Source organism: Oxyura jamaicensis, chromosome Z, assembly GCF_011077185.1.
Source record: "Oxyura jamaicensis isolate SHBP4307 breed ruddy duck chromosome Z, BPBGC_Ojam_1.0, whole genome shotgun sequence".
Taxonomy (NCBI): Eukaryota; Metazoa; Chordata; class Aves; order Anseriformes; family Anatidae; genus Oxyura; species Oxyura jamaicensis.
In genome coordinates, this window is record NC_048926.1 from 3,497,919 (window position 1) to 3,520,462 (window position 22,544).

At 39.6% G+C, this 22,544-nt stretch overlaps 1 protein-coding gene across 5 annotated transcripts in view; it reads right to left on the reverse strand.

Moving 5' to 3' along the window:
• Window positions 1-404: 404 nt before the first annotated feature.
• CZH18orf25 (chromosome Z C18orf25 homolog) overlaps window positions 405-22,544 on the reverse strand; it is a 43,265-nt gene continuing 21,125 nt past the window's right edge. For 2 of the 5 annotated variants that reach the window (XM_035309724.1, XM_035309725.1), the window contains exons 3-5: window positions 11,062-11,244; window positions 7,118-7,244; window positions 405-3,483 (exon numbers count right to left, since the gene is read on the reverse strand). In XM_035309724.1, the coding sequence (XP_035165615.1) occupies window positions 3,294-3,483; window positions 7,118-7,244; window positions 11,062-11,244 (500 nt within the window). In that variant the 3' untranslated portion in view covers window positions 405-3,293. Of the gene's footprint in view, window positions 3,484-5,517; window positions 5,578-7,117; window positions 7,245-11,061; window positions 11,245-16,393; window positions 22,487-22,544 lie in introns of those variants that run through there. The other 3 variants (XM_035309727.1, XM_035309729.1, XM_035309726.1) reach the window with 3 other exon arrangements.

Genomic DNA, 22,544 nt, shown 5'->3' on the forward strand with positions numbered 1-22,544 from the left:
CCTGCTTCCACGGGGGCTGTGGGAGGACTGGCAGGCGATGGGGCCCCCAGTTTAGCACAGTGCAATTATACCTACCATCCTTGCCATTAGTGGAGGCAGTAGATGGGAGTTTAGGGGCTCCCCAAACACAGCTCAGCGTGGCACCACCTCTTGTGGCCTGCAGGACTTGGGCACAGCTCCACTGCTGGTCTACACCTCCCTTTTAAACGGCAGATTGCAGCTTGCCAGCACTTTCTGGCCACTGTGGTTCTTGTGGGGAAAATCTGAGTGCAGCAGAGGCCTGATGGCCAGGAGCTCTGCTCAACCTGCAGGGACCAGCCGGGAGGATGGGGACACGCTTGGAGGAAATACCACGAGGAGGCTGCTCGGGCAAACAAACAAAAAACATCCCAAACAAGATGATATTGTTTAAATAATACACTCTATTTTATTTAGTCTTAAAATAGTTTAACCTTTATGCTACAGACTTGTTTCAAAAAACAGAAGGTCTCATCTTGCACCAAAAATATATATATTTATTTATATATAACACTCTGTTTTATTATTATTTTTTTCTCCAAAGACCATTAAATACTAGATGGAAAATGAGAACTAAATAACGAGTGTCAAGAAGAATCTTTTTTTTTTTTTTTTTTTTTTTTTTTTTAACTAGTTGCACATTTTAAACATTTAAATTCTAAGCAATGATTTGTCTTCACTACAGAAGATTCCAAGTTCACACTCCAGCAATTCAGGAACTGCTAAACCATGAAGGGCTTGAGCCAATGCACACTGAGTATGACGGAAAGCCCCGCACCAGCTGCAGTGGGCTCTGGATCAGGCCCTAAGTGCATTGGTTCTTAGCCATACAACGGCTAACATTTCACTTTCCTGCTGAGAAGAGCAAAACCATCCAGGCACCGTTTGCTCTCTTGTAAAAAAAAAAAAAAAAAAACAGAAATAAAAACAAACAAACAAACAAACAAAAAAAAATGAAAACACTTCCTAGCTATCCAGTGATTGTGGTTTTCGGATTACTACCCTTTCAAACTTGTTAGGAATAAAATAAAATAATGTAGTGTTTGAAATAGAAAAAAAAACCTGCATCAGACTATGGTACATGAGTTGTTTAAACAAACACAGTGCACAGTTGGAGGAAGGTTGGTTAGGACGCAGTCGCTTTTATATATACATGGAAGTCACATCATATACAAAGTGAAAAACAGATAGTTTGCATTTTCAATGGAAGGACTACAAATGGGTGCCTGCAGCTTTCCTCAAAACTGATCTTTAAAAGACTCGATGAAAGAGCAAGAAGCAGCCACACTAAATCACTGTTCCAAAGTCACCTTACAGCATGTGTGCTAGCCCACCAAAATGACGGCCGAGTTACACGATGAGAACATGAGGAGAAAAAGATCAACAGCCACTGCTGCTAGAGTGTCCCGACGGTGCAGGCTCTTTTTGTTTTGTCCCTACTGCAAGGAGCGTGGGCGCCGCTCCTCCCTCCTTGCCCCCGTCACTAGAGGCACCACATACGTTGTCTGGTCATGCAATACACTTATCACAGTTCAATGTTTTAGAAAGCTTTAAACTGGGACAGCAATCCGTTACCTAATTGTTCTCTAAAGTGCAGTCATCACCTTTCTGCTTATTAGGGAAAAAAAAAAAAAAAAAAAAAAACTGTTATTGACTATACCACCACTGTTTTTTGGTCTTTTTGTTTGTTTGTTTCTTTTTACATTAAATGACAACACAGGTAATTGAATTCTGGTGGTGTTTTTTTTTTTTTGTTGCTGTTGTTTTCTGCTCATAGAAAAAAAAAATATTGGAAGCCAAATAATTTTAAAAACGAGCCTACACAAAAATAAAGCAGAACTTCCCATGTCCTGACTACCCCTGTTCAGCATCAAATGGCAAAAGTCTGCCGAGAGAGCTGTAGAAAATTTCCACTAGAAACATTGGAATACAAAGGAATATTTTAATTGCACAACAGACATTTAAAGTGAATATCATCTTGTTTAAGTCTAATCTTTGGCTTTTGCCTTGCGAAAGGCTCAATATGACAGATTAGGGCCAGGAACCTCCACACACGCTACAGAAACCAGAGCCCACTGAAGCAAGTGGTTCCCCTGCTTTCGGTCGAGCAAATATTCCGGTAGAAAGTGTTTCCTGGATCATACCCTAAAAGCAATTCCAGAACTAGGATAAGGGCCATGACCTGAAGCCAGGAAAATGTTGCAGATCTAGTTAAAGAACAGATCACAACCTCAGGCCCTGATCCTGCAACAGCCTTTAGGATAGAGTTTGAAGCACTTGAATGGCCCCGTGAGTTTCAGCAAACTGTCAGAAGTTAACAATCTGCACCTGCTGAAGGGCTTTGCTAGACAGGGGCTTTACACTTTTTTTTTTTTTTAATTTTTTTTGAGATGGTCAATGAAGCAGTTAAGCAATAGAAGAAATGACAACTAGGAGCAAATATGTTTCGTTTCTCTTCTTCCCCTACTCAAGATTCAGAAATAGGTTAAAAGCTCGGATACATTTAAAAAGGAGAGGGATGCTGGGCCTTTTTATTACTTTTCATCTTTTTGTGCTTTTGCAATAATTAGCTGCTAGGAAGTCTCTATTACGACTATTTTAAACTGCAATAAGCTGTGGGAAATGATCAGTGAAACACAGTAGTCAAGTAGACAGAAGACTCAGCACTGAAAAGAGTGTAAACTATAAATTAAACTGAAAATAGAAGTCCTTTAATTTAAAGCTGTTCAGTGCATATGTTATGGGCCTTTTTTTATTACAGACAGTCCCTCCTGCTGGTAGCGTAACCACATCAGCTTGGGCATAAATACTGTCGGCCCAGTTTTCGGAAGTGTTGAATACCCCCAGTTCCACTGAAATCAGTGAGGACACAGCATTTCTCAAAATCACTGATGCTCACACAGCAAAACACTAACGTCTACTAACAAGCCCGATAAACTGATAAATTAAAAATGTTCTGAAGTTGGAGGCAGGAAAGGGTGAGAGGACAACTTTTTACACGTTTCCCCAAATTAACACACGCAAGTTAGCAGCTATCACTGTGCTTTAAATTTGGAGCTATTGGGTCTTTATTCTGGGAACAATCCTCCTTTGAGAAGGCAAAGAAACCGTTTTAAATGATCTTAAAATTATACTGCATTCTTATGGAAATGAAAAACTTCATGAGTTTGAATGTCATAATGCCAGGAATAGGGCTTCTGAAGCTGAAGCTAAAACAATGAACTTCTGTGCCACAGAGGGAGGAGGGACAGGGACAGAAACACAGTGACATCGCATTACAGTAGATATTTGCGTCTGGTATCCTCATCCAACGTGAGGTCTACTACTTCTGGGGGAGAAGACCAGTTCTGCTGGGGAGTCACAGCTGTCCATGATTGCGTTTGCTGAGTGTTAATGTACTGAGAGCCTGCGCCGTGCTTCCAGGAAGACACGCTCTGGATCACGCCTCCCCTAGGGTGCACACACCTGTAGCAAGGCAAAAAGCAAAAAGCATTAAAGCTGCTGTTGAATTCAGGCACCAGATTCTTAGCTGCAGCGTTTTACCACTTATGCATTCCATTAACATGTCACTCCCCAGAATTTCCACGGGGTTTTTCCATTTGTAGGCCCACGACACCTTCAATACCCACTGATCTGCAAGTTCGCCACACTGAGACTAGACCTAAATTCATACTCAGGGGCAGAGCTGGGGAAGGGGCTGGTGGGGTTTACATTCTTTTTAAGAATTCTTACTACCAGTGGGTGTAAAGTGGTGTTCCCATAAATATGTGCATGGACCCCCAGGATCGTGAAGAGTTTTTTGCCCCATCACGTGTACTGCCATGCATTATTCAGAAGCATTCCGTTTCCTGCTAGCAGTTTTACCCACTGGAATTTTAAAAAGGGACAAATTGAAAGCGAGACTTGATGAGAGAAAGAGAAAAGATAACTTTCTATATGAAATCAAAAAGCTGCAAGGACATAATGATACCTTCATTACAATAATAAAGTCATTACACTTGATTTTTCTTCGGTCACCTTAACTAAAAATTACAAACATTCTGGGAAATGCTCCCTGCTAACAGTACAGCCCCACTTCAGCAAAACATTTAGGCTTTCAGTGATTGCAGTCAATGAGACTAAATCACGTATTTAAAGATAAGCACACGCTCAAGTGCCCTGCTGAAGTGAGGTACGTGTCTACTTCTTTACACAGTACTTTTATCTATTATATTGGTAACAGGTAAGTGACAAATTAAGTACAAGCTAGCAATGACTAGGAAAAAAAAAAAAAAAAACACAACGGAAGACTCAGCTTGCTCTGTGAAGCGATGACAAGAATTACTGGTCTTTAAGATGGTCACTCCATTCATAGCTGGAAATCTTAAACAAGCACTCGTAAAACTTTATACCTTGCGCCCCAAAAATCGTTCTGCTCTTGCTGGCAGGAGATTTGGGGCTGCTGGGGTAACCTTTTCCCTCCTCTTTGTGAAGGCACGTGAACTGTATTTCAGGCACCTGTATTTCCTGCACTGGTCAAATATTCCTGACATTTACATTTTATTGGCTTTAATTCAAGGTACCACAATTTAGTTTCTCCAGAACGCCTTAGGTTGTGCTCATCATTTTTTGTCTCTGGTTAGAGAGTTTCAGGAAATAGGATGAAAAATCTCATTCTCTGAGCTCTAACTTGTCAGATATGCTATTTAGTTTTGGATGCAATGTTCAGAATGACTTTTTTATTACATCTTTGAGCTTAAAAACACATACTTAAACTAGGTATCTACAAAGAATTAGTAATAAGGGATTGGAACTCTAACAAATGGAGGGGATTTTTTTAAGCTTTCTTTTAAGAAGAAATATTTTAAAGCTTAAGTGACAAGAAAGGTTTGTAGCCAAAGCAAACTAAATACAGTGCTCAGTCTCAGGGACTAGGGTTCATCACTCCAACACAGAGCAGCTCTCCACGCTTAGGCAAAGCTAACACTAACTTTTCTCTCTGAAGATGACAAAAAGCAATTTATGACTTATCTCATGGAAATGATACCTTGCAAAAAAAATGTGTTTATCCTCAAACAAGTCGCACAAGCAGCCAATAAAAAAATGTTCAATCAAATGTTCACTTAGGGAGCATGCTTTCCAACCTCTAGCCAAGGGGATGGTATCAGGTAAACGGACAAAACAAAACAAAAAGAAATCCTAGGAAAAAATGGAGGAAGAGTTTTATACACATGCATGATTTAAAAAAATAATTCTATTGGACTAAAAATAAAGAAACTGAGAAACATGACTTGGTGTCCTAAGTAAGTGCCAAGTATATCTCTAATGATGAGAAATGCCACCAAATCACTAGCAATCTCATAAACTACAAATGGTAGACAAACTCTAGAGTGTCACAACTCACACCAACCCAATGACAACATGGAGCATGGAGCACAATGAAAACAGCGTGAGCCAAAGAACTGAATCCAAACACCGTACTAACTAGGCATGCAAAAAATACTGATCAAAAACCTAAACCTTTTCCAAACGACAACCCTGTCAGAAGCCCATCAATACTTCATAACTGCAAGCCTAGACCTGCAAGAGAAATAAAACTCTAAATAGGATTCAAACAACCAAAACGCACACGTATTTTATGGAACCAGTAAGAACTACTTTTTGAGAGGTGTCAGAGTGGTTACATGAACAAAGGAAAGCACAAGAAGAAGAGTGTGCTATTCATCTATCTTTGCTGAAATTATTGCGGTCCATATCTGCTAAAACTAAGTTTAAACAGCAACTCTGCGTTTACTTAACATTTCTATTCTCATACATGGTAAACATTATTGAAGCAAGCAGCGTGGTAAGTGTTTGACTTGGGGACCTCAAGCAGAAGGGCTGTGTGTATATAGCACTGGACAGATTATTACACGAAATAGTAGTGGAGAGCAAGTCCACATCACTTGGCATCAGGACAAAGATTCTGTAAGCCGTGGGTCTGCTGGATAAATAGGCAGGCTAGCCATGAGAAGACTTCCCCTGCTCTAGAAACTAAGACTAAATTTATCTTCCTTTAGCATCTTAGAATTTTGATTTTTTTTCCCCACATCCAACAGCAATGGACTGCATCCAAACCGTCTGTAGTTTCCTACCCAGGAAACTGGGTCCTGCACACCTTCTTTCTTCCTTTCTTCAAGAAAGATGTGGTGAAGGAATGACGGAGAAAAGCTCTGTTCCTTCTCTTGCACACCCCTTTTCCTCCTCCTAGCATTCACCAGGCAGTAGACTAGTTTTAAACAGAGCTTGTGTGTATACTGTAATAATTTGCTTTTATTTCACCAAACTGACTCTCCTCACTGTATGAAAATACTGGTCTTGCTCAGCTGGTTCATAATACTTCAGACCAAGGAAAGACCATATTCTAAAGATTGAGAGAGACATCGGAGTACGCCTACCAAGAATAACAGCCAAAGAACAGCTCAACTGCTACCTGTCCAAACTTGAGAGAAACCACTGGCTTTCCTGCCCTGATCTAGTCTGGGGGTTTGAATTATCTTTTATCTTCAAATAAAACTAAGCTTAGTAAGGATCTGACTTTTAGGCTAAAAAGGCTATCTTACCGCATTGGCCATTGAAAAGATGTTAGTGGTTTTACTTCTACAACAACTCATTAATTGAATAAAACAAAAATTATTTAAATGCTTAAAGTGAATGAATTATTCTGAAAAGAAACAAGAACCCAAATAATTATTTTGGTTTATATATTTGCATATTCATACTGTGTACTTAAAAACTGAATTCCTTACAATGTTTACTGACATATACAAACTTGGTATCTCAACATTTGGTGTTGTAATATTTCATATGTTTAGCCTGCTGATGTTTGATAGCAAATCACAAGCTTAATCTAAATGCATATGACATTGATAACCGTTCTCTAGGAAAACATTCTGATATCACCACGACAAGCAGAATAGAAAAAAAAACAAGTGCTACCTTTGGGGCATCAGTCAAGGATGATAACTAGCCAAGTGGAAGTTAGCAATTTTTTTTCCTTTATTATTTTTTGTAACAGAGATATTCTGATAAAATGAATGAAATATTAAAACTGAAAAAAGTAAGAAAAATGAATTCATACCTGGCATGTTCCTGAACTCCGACAATCTCTACTTCACTATCAGAAGAGGCAATATTAATTTCTTCATTGACCTGGGTGTTACCAGAAGAGGTTTTGTCACTTGCAAGGAAGCCTGGATCCAAATGACCTATAGAAGGGAAAAACATAAACAAAGCCAATGTTTAACAGCTTACATGACTCAGAAATCGGCTGGAAAAGGAATTTCTAGAGCTAACCCAACAAAGATTGAAATACCAAGATCAGAAAAGGTTGTTAGATCAACTTAGCTAACTTTCAGTGTGTTATCTGGTACAAGATGATCACTGGATTTATCCGATCTCAGTAGCTCTAGCGATGGTGTTATCACACAAATGTGAAAAAGTACATACCATTGTGTCAGGAACACTCCTCTGATTTAGGGGTAACTAGACTTTCCAACTGTTACTTTACAACAATGCTAAGAGTTAACCTTCACCTAAACCTCTCTGAGATAACGCAAGATGACAATCTACTGTCAATAAATCAAACCCAGTGCCACTATGGGAAAGAAAGCCTACAGGATGGATAGAAACACCACACACACCCTGAGGAAATAGAAATGTTGGTGTCAACACTTTGTTCTAAACCAGGAGACAGAAGAAAACAAAACTATCCGTTTCTGGTCATACCGCTTCACATCTGCTCTAAAATTATTACAAATACTTGAGAAAAAAAAAACTTTTCCTCATAACCTCTATATATAGCAGCGTTGGTTTTTGTTTGTTTGTTTGTTTTTAATTACAGCTCCTCAATGGCTATCCGTTTCATCACTTTGTCAAAAAGTCCTGTCCAACACAAGAAGTGTGGCAGGTTTTCGGTTTCCTGCCAAGTACTGCTGGGTACTTCACCACAATTAGTGAAACTGCACTGTGAAATATTACACTTGCACATAAAACACAAAATAGACAAAACATTTTTTGTTTTATAGAAAATAAATTAATTCAATACTTAAAAGTATAAAAATATATACTTTTATTGTCTCTTTAGCGGCAACCTGGGAGAAGCTGGGCAGCCTTGAAGACGAGACTACCTGCTTCTTGGAAACAATTCACACAACTGTACTACATCTCTACATTTGTAGAGCAGGAAAATTTGAGATTAGGTAGAGATTTGATATTATCTGTATCTAATTTGACTGGACACTTCCTCAAAGATAGGAGGCGGAGGTTGCAGTAATCATCTACAGAACTCCCAAAGCGCGCAAACTGCAGACCTGATTAAACCCCAAGATGGACCAAGAGGACACAAAAAGAAGAAATTAACCTGAGAACAAGCATCAGGAAGACTTTCTAATTGAAAATACTCAGAAACACTTGAAATATTCAGAAAGGATGGAAGCAAAATAGAAGGACAGAGACAGCACTGTACGTTTGGTGTTTCAGGACAGTGAAGGCATTGGAGCAGGGCTGGAAAGGGAAGGAAATCCGTGTGCTGCAACGGGCCTGAAGGAGGAGTTTCCACCTCACAAGGCTAAAAAGATTTTAAGCTGAGCTTAAACTAAATTAATAGCCCTGGCAGACTTTTTATAACATTATAGTTCAGCTGAACATTTCTTGGCAAATATCACCGACTGCCATAGAGTCCCAAAACAGGTCACAGGTATTTCTTGAATAGAAGTGGCTGGGCACACAGGAAAGCTCTTCAACGTGAAACAGAAGCTCGGAGGCCTTGATTCACATGCTGGCAATGCAAACCAGGAGCTGAAGGTGTCTGCTGCCCCAGTGGGTTGCATCGCCCCGATCCTGACAGCCACGGTGGCTGTGGCACCGGCAGCATAACAGCAAGGTGCTCCTCGACTGCTTCCAGCTTACTGCTCTCAGTCTGCCTTAGTACTGCGTAGTAACTGCTGGGGCTACAAAACTGACTTTTGCCATCCTGCAGCCTCTGCTGGACAGGGTAATGCCCAGCGATGGGCTTTTAGAGCCCTACAGTGAGTCCCTGGAGTATAAACAAGAGCCCAGAAAGAGTAGGACATTGCCATCGCTTTACCTTCAGACAACAAAAAAGGTACTTAGCAGTAGGGAAACCACGATTAGCAAAGTAAATATTACAACATGTAGCTGAGTGTAAATCAGGATTACAGCACACAGATTTATAGCCTCTGGCCATACAAATTTCATGCCTAATAACATGCTTACGCTTTTTTAATGTGAAGATGACGCCCAAAGGAGATGTTTTGTTTTCCCTACAACATCAGCTTGCAGAACAACTCCAAATGTTTGCCCATACACAAAGATGTGATAGTGTGTCCCAGTAAGATTTTTCACTTAGATAAACTTTACGGTGTTATTTTCCCATGGGAATGCATCTTTTAATGCATGCTAAACTAGATACTGGCTTGAGATTAATTCGGAAAACTGAATTTTCAAATCTTACATCTGCTTTCCAAATGTGCAGTCTTAGGCATGGTAAGAAAAGGCCGGCACTGACAAATGTAGAGTCAGAAGTGTACTAGAGGTACAAGGCTCTGGGGCAAAGTATACACAGGGGGAAGATACCTCCTTTCAGACACTTTCCCAGCATGAGGAGTGAATTAGTCTGGACATGTTTGCATTGGTTCAAGGATAAAGACGTTTATTGAAGTTATCTTGGTTTCTTTTACCTCGCAGTTTTGTCCTCACAAAGCGAGTGTCCTTGGATATAAATAGGAGGGATGACAAATTTCCACCTGCATCGCACAACTGTACTCATCAGAGGTAAGCAGAAGGAAGCTTGGTAAGAAACATTCACTTTTTATTTCCTTACATTCCTTTCTTTCTACTAAAGTACCAAATCATTAGTGCTATGTAACAAAGTTAATTTCAGCTGTTCTGATGTTTGTTTTTTTTTTAATCACTTAATAAAGCAGTAGGTTTGTTAGCCTACTATCCTGCAAACAACAGCAGTGAGCTTGAAAAGCACAGGCTAGCTTCAGAAAGGCTGGAACATCATCCGGCCACAGAGCATAGCAAAGATAACACAACAGAGGTTCTCACAGTCACGTAACAGAAACTTCAAAATCTGCTACCTACCCTTCCAGTAGAGGTGCTTTTTGGCAGGCCTCCATTTAAAAAACAGAGTTAAACTGAAAACTTCTCTGCTCCACCACCACAGGCAAGACTCCATGTATTATGCAGCTAAAAAACTTAACTGTATATCAAAAACATGTGGCAAGGAAGGTAATAGATTGGCACTTGAGGACAGAGAGTGAAGTCAATAGGAAATACTCCCCATAAGCTCCCTGCTTATATGGCTCTCCCTCAGCGCATCTCATGTTATTGCTCAACTCTTTTTTAGGGAAGCTTTGCAAGCGCCAAGTGAGCAGTTTTTATGAAGCCTCCCACAGTATTCCTGCTCTTGCTTTCTTGTAGAGAATTTCTTTTCAGTCTCTTGATGCGAAGCCCACTTACCATCACTTTTTCACCCTTCATCTATTCGATGTTGGTATGCCCAGTTTTCTGGGGTATGTTAAAAAATGCAGCTGGCGTGTGGGAATAATTAATGCTTGTATTTCAAGGAAATAAAAAGAGAGGAAAAAAAGACACACATAGACATAGACAATTACAATAATTAAAATGAGATTATGATTGTTTTACTGACTAGTGGCATGGGTCATCATAATCAACCATTAAGTAGTAAGTTTAGAGAGGAGGGAAAAAAAAAAGACTTTTTTTTTCCAAGAAGTAATTAGAGGGGAAGGAAGAAAAATAATTAAGAAAATTAGTTTCAAAAAAATACATTGCAGGATTCTTTGCCAATTTTTACCAGTTGTACGTTGGAATAAATGCCAGACATTTTAATAAACTCCTATACTGCTTTATTGCATAATCCATACAAGGTGCTTTTAAGGCTGTATAAATTACAAGAATATCGAAAGGACGGAAGGCAGAGACAGCGGCCAAGATGCTGGAATGAATGAACACCAGAGGAAGGGAACTTCAACAGACCTGTATCGGCACTCAGCTCATCTATCAGCCCTCTGGTTCTCCAGGTAGATCCCGAGTCTTGATTTCCTAAAGAATTATTGTGCTCTTGAACTACTGCAGCCGCCAATAGATTGTCCACATTTACCACTTCTGGGTCTGAATTTGTGTCTGATATATCGTAATGAGCTACAACTGGAGGTCCATCTGCAGAAGGAAAGAAAGGCAGCAGTTGTCAGAAGTCAGCATACACCTTTTAAAGGCACCTTAAAAATACATATAAATTGTTTAAGGATTAATGCAATCTCCTAGCAAAGCTCTTAAAGAGCTATAAATTGTATCAATTATTGCACTTCAGTTAATGAACATAGTCTGAGATTACAGAGACATTTTAACCTTTGTATACACAGAAAAAACACAAATGTGAGGGAAACAGAGTTATGAATGTATCAGTTATTTGGGTATTATCTTTCACATTAACACACATCTCCAGTATCTGACAATGTTACATTTACAGTCCTAAAAGGAAAAAACTTTCAGTTTAAAAAAAGAAATAATATACTACAGGACATTAAATTTGGCAAGACATTTAACTAGAGAATTTTACAAAACTCAATGACAGCTTACATTACTTTAGGGTTGATTGAATAAAGCTTACTTTCTGATATAACTGATCCAGTTACAACAACTTATCATTAGGCGAGCTTCCTTAACAGCTGTCTGTCAGGGACAGGGGGGATTTTTCAAAACTGCAAATTTATTTATATATTTATTTATTTTAAGATCAAGAACAATGAAAAATGAAACTATAGTGTGCAGGGAGAAATATGCTTCTTCTTCTTTTATATAATTACCGTATGCACCTTTTGCCACCAAAGTGAAAGGGGAAATAAGCAGACAGACTTGCTTACATTATTCTGAAATCTATTACTGAGGAAGAACAAAAATATATTTTTGGTCCATCTTATTAGGGTAAAGTATTTCCTTTTTGAGCAATGAAAACCCCCTATAATTAGGAAGCATACTGGAAAGAGAAGAGGCTCAGAGAAACCTCAAATTCAAGACAAGGATTAATGTGGAAGCAAAGAGAGAACAGCTAGATATCGTAATGCTGAAAGGATGTGCATTTTAATTCAAATACCTTGCCTCAGCTAGCAACTACAGCTCATTGATTCAGAGTGGGTGAAAGCGTTTGGAGTTCTCATTCCTCAAGTGCCAGAATGAAAACTTGGTTTGGGCTAAGACTTCAGAAAGGGTACAAAATGGAAAAATGGCCAAAGCTCAGCTGCTTCCCTCGTGCAACTGCACAGCTCCAAAGGAGTGCTGGCAGCTGAATGTCTGAAGGGCTTTTCCATGACATGATGTTATCAGTCATATGGGACGCTAATTACGTGTTCAGAAAGACAGGACCTTCAGAGTTACCGAGTGACTGAAGAAATTTTTAAAATTCACAAAGAGGAAAAAAAAAAAATCAGGAAAGATCGGTCTCATTGGGAAGTAACCAATGTCTACTGTTGAAAACAAAGAATGCAATGAACTAAAAGTTTCAGGTCTAGGTCTCTGAAAAGCTGCTTCTACTTTGGTTTGCTTTTGTAACTCGGTCCCTGAAACATAATTCAACACAATACCCTAAGAAATGCCTGTTCGGTGAACAGCAACACGCTTCATTAAAGAGTGACCATACTGCTTAAGTTGTACTAAAGATCAGTTTTGCAACGAGGTATGAAGAAATTCACAAAATATTTGAGATCAGACCTGCCTCCACAACAACAATTTCATAAAACAATGTTATATTACAAATTTAAAACAGACCCGACAAAAATAAATGAGTAGTTAAATGCCAATGTATTAAAGACCAAACTGTTCACAACATGAAACACTGATGATTATGACTAGAAAAGAAATCCCGATAATTAACTGAAAGGCAATCTTTTGCTTTTGAAAAGGCGATTGCAAAATAATGGCATTCCAAGTTCAAAATTAAGCTGGCTGATGTTCGGTTAATTATTTGTGCAAGCTGATGACTTAATTACATGCAGAAGTTACAAGTGGACTGAATCACGAGAGGAATGTTTTCTTTCAGTCTTATCATCAGAGTTCAGCTTGAACATATATAATGTGATCTATAAAAATAAACAGTTGAGTGCAGAAGATACGAGGGTCAAGTACAATATTGACTATTTGACCATTTTTACAATGGGTTATCTAAAATTTCAGGAGCTGTGTACTGTTCCTCCAGGGCTTTGTTTCTTTCGCTTCTTGCTAAGGTCTCCAAAAGAAGCAGCGAAATTTGATTTAGATAGACGTGTCTACACAAGTAAAATTGTATTTGGACAGAAGGCACCAATAGTCTCAAGTCAAAATTGTACCACTCCTACATGTATAATCATGCAAAAATGTATAATAAATGTATATACATGCAGAGTGATATTCTCATCACCTACCCATAGAAATAACTTGTGTGAAAGTCTTCATCAGTAGGAAATACAAGCATAAACTTGTTATCTGTAGCTCCACTCTTGTATCTTCCACACTTCCAAACAGCACACCTTATAACTTAGCTTAAATTTAGTATACATCAAACAGACAAAAATATTTTCAATATAATTTACATACTGTAATTATATTTGTCAGCGTAACAGCCACCAATTTAAAGATCTGGAGAAAACAAGCTGCCTGTTTACAAAGCAAGCACAGCAGAGGTCTCTCTGTGCTTTTCTCAGCCTTGCCTTTCAAAGCCAGATTTGGAAAAGGGAAGGGCCCTGCTGCCAGTGTTGCCCACACCTATCACCAGTAAGCGACCAAGGTAACGATTCCTAGGATTCTCAGCACGAATAGAAGAAGCAACAAGCAAGAAACGCTTGTGTGTGTTTAAAAAATAAATACAGCAGTCCCAGATGACAGCCAGATGAAAGCTGCAGCGGACGTATTATCAAAAACTCCTCTAAAAAAGCTCCGGTCCCCAAAGCCCGCTTCCTTTTCGGCAGCAGGTGGACGGGGCAGGAGGGGTTCACCGTGACCATCTGACGGCGAGATGCAAAGTGACTGCGGGGTGCCGAGAAATAAGGACAGCTGGCTTCAGCTAGGAAATAAGGACCAAAAAGGGCTTTCACGTTGGAAGGGACCAACCAAAACCACAGCCACAACTCTTACTGGGTTGTCTTTGCGATAGAGCTGCTCCTCGCGGTAACTGGCTTTAAAAGGATTTTGAAGGAGAAAAGCACAGACACCAAAACAAAACCGTGGCAGGATCACAAGTTAACGTAGCACAATTACGAGGTTCCCTACTCAGTAATTTAAATGACGTCTTTAGGAAAAATTGCATCTTCCGAGAACCCAAGGAAGCTGGAAGCTTTACATTTCACTGGTGATAAGCTTTAATTTATTACTAAAGCGCTAAGTGCTTGAAAAAGACAAGGCTGAAAGTTAATAAGTACCAGCAGCAAAATACAGCTGTTGACATTTAATGTTAACAGGGGGAGGGAAAGACTGCAAGGATTTTTATTATTTTTATAAAAAGAATTTGGAGGCAGAGGTCATCACAGGGACAACGCTTCCAAGCATCCAGTTATCCCTCGATTTATAGAGCCCACCAAAACCAACTCCACTCAGGACAGCCAAATTAAAAGCCACATGCACAAAAATCCAGCTCTACACATAACAAGTTTAGTTTGCAACGCAGCAAATTCAGTCGCTTCCTACTTGCTAGCCACCGCCATGCTTTTCACAGAGCCACGTCTCCTTTTATCCCCCAACCCACGAGAAGGGCAGCACGAGCAAAAAGGGGGAACCGAGCGTAAAACTCCAGCGGTGGGTTAAAAAAGCAGCGACCCTCGGAGAGACCCTCGGAGAAGCACTGTTGGTTACCTTTGTGCTGGAGCAGCTGCCTAGCAATGCTCAGCGTACCGGGGGTCACTTTGCACCGTGAAACAAAGGGCAAGCTAGCATAGCCTGAATGGGGATTTACTCCTTCGAGTCATTCAGCTCTCTTTAAATTTAGGCACGGAGACCCAGCTCGCCACCCAAATATCCTCCCTCTGCAGCCAGAGAGAGGGATTTTGAGGACAGGCAGGCTGGGAAGGCTGGGGGCTCACATCACAGCCCCCAGCATCACCTCCCTCCCATCCTCCCCAGCACACAGGGCTCGGTCCAGCACCAGCAGGGCACCCAAATCCAGCACCAAAACTGCCCAGCAAGATCAGCTCCAGCCCTAGGGACGGGACTTACGCCGAGTACTTTAGGCGCTTAAATTCCCTCCAAGTACAGGAAAAAGGCTGGAGGCTCCAGAGGACTGCCCTGGCTGCAGTCACTCCAAAACTGAAAGCCTAATGCTGGTGGTTGGAGCTGCCCTCTGGAGCCAGCGGTGTCCTTCCAGCGAGGAGACGCGCAGCCTCGTCTAGGTGTGAGCAGCACCGCAAGCTCTCGGACGGACAGACGTGTGCAACAGCAACAGTAATTGCAGCGCTTTGTTCTCAACAAAGCTCTCCATGAGTGATCTCAGCGAGGTGGTTATTCACCTCCTCTTGCCCGTGGGGGGAGACTGAGGCACGCAGAGATGTGCAGCTTGCTCAAGGCTAACAAGCAGGGGAGCTGAGCTGAGCTGAAAACAACACTCCCCTCAAATTACCGAGCTATTTTTAACTGGAAATTATGGGGGAGTTTAAAAATAGTGTTTGGGAATGTTTTCTTGAAACATGCAAAAGCTGAAAAGGCAACACACCGAGGCACCCAGGTACTCGCGAGCCTAAAGAGCCACGGCCTCACCTCTGGGTCTTCTTCAGGAGTAAAGGCATTGCTCTGTTTTATGCCCATCCAGTACCCTGAATTACTGTTTTTATACAGCAAAAGAGAATACTGAGACATTTTAAAAGAATAAAAAGACCCGAGAACACCCTTCATTTACACCTCGCACAAATTTAAGAGATAACTATACTGACTTCAAGATTAAGCAAAACATAGCATGGACTTCAATAGCCACATCAACTAAAAGCCCAGATAATCACTACGGCAATCAAGGCAAACAAATTTGGGATGCCAAAAACTAAGGTTCAGAGGACTGCATCCTAAGTGGCTTGCTGAAGTAGTTTTATAGCAGACAAAGCAGTAACTTCCAGCTAAAAAGGATGGCTTCTTATATGACTACAGGCTGAAGCAACCACTTTTTTTATTTTTATTTTTTTAGATAAACAATACAAACCTGGTATTATTTAAGACATGATCCAGAGCTACAGCTAAAGTAGGCTTGGTTCAGGTGGCATAAAGGATCTGAACTCTAAAGCAGTTCTCAAAGGAGGGTGGGGGGCAGGAGACCTTTGCTTTTTTATGTTGTTTAGCAACATGAAACACTTCATTACTATTTATGTTTATTTATTTATTCCAGGTTACAGTAGTTACATTTCAAAATTTACAGGGTTAGGCAAAGAATACATGGTAAATACAATAAAAAACAATAGTAGTGTAACAACGTTCTCCCTAAAATCATAAAGTGAACAAAAAAAATGATGAATCCATTTTCCTCACAGTTTCCTTCATTTCACACAGTAAAGCTTTTTTTTTTAAAAAAAAAAAAAAAAAAAAAACTATAATAATAAAATAATAAAAACCAACATGATCAAATGAGTATCTGTTCTCAGACTGGATCATTTATAATAGATCACACCAGAAGAGATCTCAAACATTCAAGTCTTGCTGATCAACATTCACTCTTTCAGGCTTTTTGATGGTCAGATGGAAAGCGTCTTGGATTTGTTTTTACCAAATCATACAGAGAGATGCAATAAAGTCATTTTCAATGTGCGTTAAGCAAAGGCACACGGAGCATGGTCGTGCACTGAGGAAATGCACGATGTCTGTCGCACAACCGGACTCGTTGCATGTGCTCCTTAATGACTGCTTAATTGTGGAAGCAGACCTATTAGCCAGATCTCTTCCCCAGTTTCACTTGGGAAAGGTGTATCAGGAGGGATTTGACAGCATCACACAGAGCTATGACCTCAAAGTCTCCCGTGGAAGCACAACTTACTTTAGCAAAAGGCAGGCAAGCACAGGCAGGCTCGCCCCACCATGAGCATCACGTTTTTGGGAGCACGAGCTTTGGGAGCATGCTCCCACGGCGAGCTGCTATGGCTCGATGAGATACCAAATGCCCGACAGTACGGGCTAACCCCTGCCCATCAGTCTGAGACGCAACAGAGCACTCAAAATCGGTTTTAATTTAATCTTGTTCTCCGTGTGCCTTCGCTTTGCTGATCCAGCACCATGAGATTAATAAAATTTGTGAGAAAAAGCGGCTTCTAGCCGCATGTTTTGCAAAGTACTGTCCATCTTCATCAACCAGCCTGAGTGTTTAGCTTCTACAGTACTAATTGCACAGCGTGCTTGTTCTAATGCTTCCCAGCACAGCTGCAGTGGTCACAGTGCAGACCTTGATCATTTCAAAAAACACACATCAGCTCAGGGAGCCCCATTTACACACATCTATCAGGCAAAGAGTCCCCTTAAAGTCGTCTTTGACCAAAACCTGCAGCAAGTTCCTTTGCTAATGAGGTGAAATGCCAGCCCTATTGAAATTAGTAGAGGTTTTCTACTGGTTTTAATAGGGCTAGGATTTAATTTCTAATGCCCTTGAGACAGCACTTAAAGACATTTACAGTATATGATACAGAAAGAAAAAAATATATATTAACAAGAAAATGCAGTGATAATATAAATCCGTTCTACTTGGCAAAACAACTGCCCGACCTAATCCCAGCCCATTTAAGTTAAGATTGGTCGACCAGTCTTAACTTTAGCAGCTCTGACAAAATAACCAAACAATTCTGCATGAACACTAAAGACACTGTGAACTTAATAATAATAATCAGATGCATATTTCTACCTGAATTATTTTGTCCTAATGCTGTTAGAAATAACAAAAATCAGTATACCTGAAAGGTCTAGGATTTTTTTTTTATTTTTTTTGCCTTTATCCCCCCTGCTCAGTTACTTTTCCAATAGATTGTTTCAAGGCTTGCTGCCTTGACTTGAATTTGTTTTATCCTGTGTGCTACTTGAAAAAAATACCTTTTTTCCTAAATAAGCCCTGAAAATTCACTTACTTTGTTAGAAGCATGTGAAGTAAAGCCCTGAACCCTCAGCTAAACCAACGTGTGTGCCAAACTCAGGGATTGCCTATAGCTCTCAAACCCCTCTCAAGGGCAGAAGGGGCACGAGTGCTCGGCCCCACGGACCTCCAAGGGCTTCTGCATTGGGTCCCACGCTTGGAGCAGATCCTGTAATGTTTCATTCACCGAATCGGCAGTTTGACATTTCGTGACATTTCAATTAAGCCCTTCTATAAAGGCTCATTTACACTTGTATAAAAACATTAATGAAGTAGCCGTGTTTCGCCTCCTACTAGATCCTGACTCTGCAGTCGATTGAACGGGGGTGTTCAATTGCTCCCATGCAGAAACATTTGCCGCATTGAAAACATAATTCAATATAAAAAATGTCAACGTAGAAACCTGAATAGGCCACTTGGGTTTACGTTGGCACCGTTTACACTGGAGTTATCCCAGTCTACGCCAGCTGATCTGACCTGACAGATCTACCCTTCCAAAAACATAAGACCACAAGTAATTATTTACTTAAGGAACCAGAATGTGTCTTTAATCCTTTCTGAAGTATAAAACTTTGTATAATTCTCCTAACTCCAAATCATCATTTGTGATTCTCCATACCTGTGCAAAAAGTCCTACTGATTTGTCCTTTACGTGTTAAATTCAGTGGTTTTGGAGCAATTTTTTTGAGATGTGAGCAAAAACATATATTCAAAAATCTATTTCCAGGTTGAGAAGCAAAAGAGTTTCCTCCTGATACACTTAAATAAGGCTGGACTACTTTAATGCAATACTAAATTGATGAGATTAAAATTTATGTTAAAATTTCAGCTGAAGAAATTCTAACTCCCTGAAAGTTTCTAGTCAAAGCCCTTTGAAAACAAACTTAAAATGGAAATCAGGGCAACTCAACTGTAGTCAGATACTACAGCAAAAGTATTTCAATTTTTCCAGGAAATAAAAACCCCTGAAGTTACTGATCAGGAGCCCAGGAGTTTCCAAAATCATTTACAGCCATTGCTCTTGCACAGGTATTCTTAACGCTACGCAGCTTTCATGGGGAAAATGAGTTCCAATTACATCTCAGATGTACTATTCCCTCTGCCTTCGGGATGCCTTTCAATAAATTGACCCTAATATTATTACAATTTTAATTGTCTGCTTGTTCTTTCGCATTTATAGTTGTTTGCATTAAAAATAATAATAATAATGGATAAAAGTGTTGGAGAGTTTTTAATTTTTGCCTACAGTGACCAAATGCAAACTACCTATTAATACACTAAATTGTTTCAATTCTGCTTTGTTATTGTTTTGTTTTTAAAGAAAAAAAAAAAAGATTACCTAACCAAGACATTGAAGGTTGGCAGAAGTTTCACTGGCAACATCCCCAAAGTTATTATCTATTTATGAGCTCAGTACATAAAAGTCAGTTTAGAAGTCTGAGAGAAAAATAAGCTCAACTGATCCCCTTACACAATTTGTTTTGAAATACCTAATTGCTCCATATATTATAAAAAAAGGCTAAGAGCATGCTTACGGACATACTGAGTTAAGTGATGCCTACACATTAAAAGAAAACAGTCACCGCAAAAAGCTGCTTCTGCATGCATGGGAAGGCTTTGTAAAGTTGTCATGCTTTAAAATATGCTGCTCTTATCATCATCATAAAGTTATATATATCAAATCTATGAACAACAGAAGGATTTTTTTTTCATATCAGCACATTATCTTCCCTGAATGACCTTAATTTTAAGCAGGTAAGTTTATTAAATTGCAATTAAACATAACTCATTTAAAGTTTACCTACAGTTAGTTAAAAATGCACACAAATTCAGATGAGGGAGTCTTCTTTTAAGTTCTTATCAAAATCTCTGTATCAAAATTAAGCATGAAGGTGATATGTTCTGTATAGATTTTATTCCAGTTCTTAAAAATTATCTCCTGCACAGTCTTTCCAACAGTTACGCTGAAAATAACACAGCTCTCTAACCTCTTTTTCTATTTAATGAAGGCATCACAAATTAAAAAAAAAAAAAAAAAAAAGTCTGGGCCAAGAACAACGTTAAAACACCGGTGACAGTATTTTACCAAGAATAAAAAGCATTTCTTGAATTCCTGTTACAGGTTTGATCTGAAAGCCACAAACTGATGAAAAATCTCCCACTGACTTCAGGAAGGAAGAAGTCAGACCTACAGAAGATGCAGTGGTTACTTCCAACGGAAAGAAAAGGAATTTGACTAAAATAATTAGAAAAAAACAGAAGTGACCGATATTTAAAAGACAAAAAAGCAGAGCCAAAGGAGACTTAATCGTGTTCTCTTTACTTAAACTATGCCTATGCAAAGAATTTTCAATTTCCATTACTGAAATTTTGATTTGCATTAGAAACTTTTAACAAGTTCTATCTGATGAGAAGTATACATTTTTGGTAGCTATGCAGAAGTTACTTCACATGAAGAAAGGCCTTACTGGAGAGGTGAACAAAAATCCCTGTGCGTAGTAGTAATAGTAAGAATTAAATAGAGGTTTCTAATATATATTTTAAATTAATTCTACTTTAATCATCACAGTTTCAAGCCTGCCTATTACGGATAACTATCAGTATAAAAAAACCCACGCAATAGCAAGTTATTGTATTATTTAAATGAAACTAGTGCTCTGGCATTCCCAGTCACACGTAAATAATGATTTCAGCGGCATTCCAATGAGGAAGCTCTTGCTGTCTGACCCCGAGCAGCAAACCATACCTCCCGACCACCACAGTGCTTGCTGATCTGCCTGCCAAACCTTTGTTTGAATTCCTGTGCCAAGAATCAATCCATCCAGCGACGGCTGCCGGCCTTAGGACTGACACCACTACTTTTATTCCAGCACGAAGGATGCAGTTTGATCGTATATACATAGGGAAGCAGCAGTGCTTTGTATGCACAGGTCACGCATGCACACACATGTCCTTTTGGGTGTGATTCATCTCGCCTAACTTTAGCCGAAAGCTATCTCACCTACACTATTTAGAAGGGGAGTACAGACAACTGATGGAAGAGAAAGACGCCGCCAGGAGATATCCTCTACAGGTGCTTCTCTTTCCAGAGATCTGCAGAACAGCAAACTAGACACCTAAAATTAGAGGAGATGATTTCCACCCAAACTGAACACATATATATGTATACATGTGCTTAGTTGTGCACACAGCGTCAGACAGCTGCTTCCATAAACGTGCCATATGCAAGACAGCAGTGACATTAATAAAAACTCTGGACAGAAAATGAACTACTAAATGGGAGACAAAAAAATCAGTTGTGCACATGGGTTATATATAGCTAAATCTTTAGGGCAAGCTCATTTATTAGTTCTACCTAAAAAGGAAGAAGAAAAACTAACGTGTGCCATGTTCAAGCTGCAGAACTTGGGAACGAACAGAGAGTTAAGGAAAAGTTATGGGTCTGTATCTTGTCTGGTTCTCTAGGTTGTATCTTTAAATATAAAACTTATTTTCTTATATACATGTTTTAACATGCAAAAAGAGCATTTGAATGAGCAGTCTAAATGCTCCTGTTGTAACAAACAGCTCTATTCCTTCTGGGGTATTTAAACAATGATTCTAAGTTATATTTTCTCAAGTCGGGTGATGAAAGCCTACGGTGTTTCCCACTCCCCCCTCCCTTTAAAGGTGTTTTATGTGTGTGCTGGCACATGCACGTGGGTGTAAACTTATTTTTTTTTAAACTACATATACATATTCTCTATAAATTAAAAAAGATACCATGGTATTCAAACCCAGAAAAGAAAAGAAAAGAAAACAAATATATATGAAAAGCAAACCTTGTTTTTAGCATAATCCAAAGTAACATCAAGATTGCAAAGGTAAGAGATAAATATATATATATTTAAGTTTATGATTGATTCAGATCAGGCTCTGCAATATTCCCATTCTCTGGAAAGATAGCTGGAAAATTGTTATTAAAAGTCGCTGGAAACTCTAACGTAGCATCAACATTTTGATAGCCCATGTAAGAATTAAACGACTGCTGTGGAAGTACTTGGCTATCAGGCATCTGTATGAATGCCCCTGACTGCGTGGTTGGGGGGACTCTTTGGCCAACTAGTTGCATTTTAGGTTCCCTGGGCTCCAGTTGCTGCTTGCTTTCTTCATCTGTGTCAAGACGGGTTAGCTTTTCTATCCACATGCGAAATTTCTCCTCTGTCTGCCTCTGCATCTCGGCAAAGCAGTTCATGGCCTCTTCCAGGACATTGCCTATGCAGTTCCTATCCCATACGGTGCCCCTGTCAAGCAATCCTGGAATTTCCCTGGTCGCTCCTCCAGATCCCCCAGCACGACTGAAGCCAGCTTTAAAGACATTGAGGCCATTTGATAAGACATCATTAAGCAAGAACATAGTATTGTT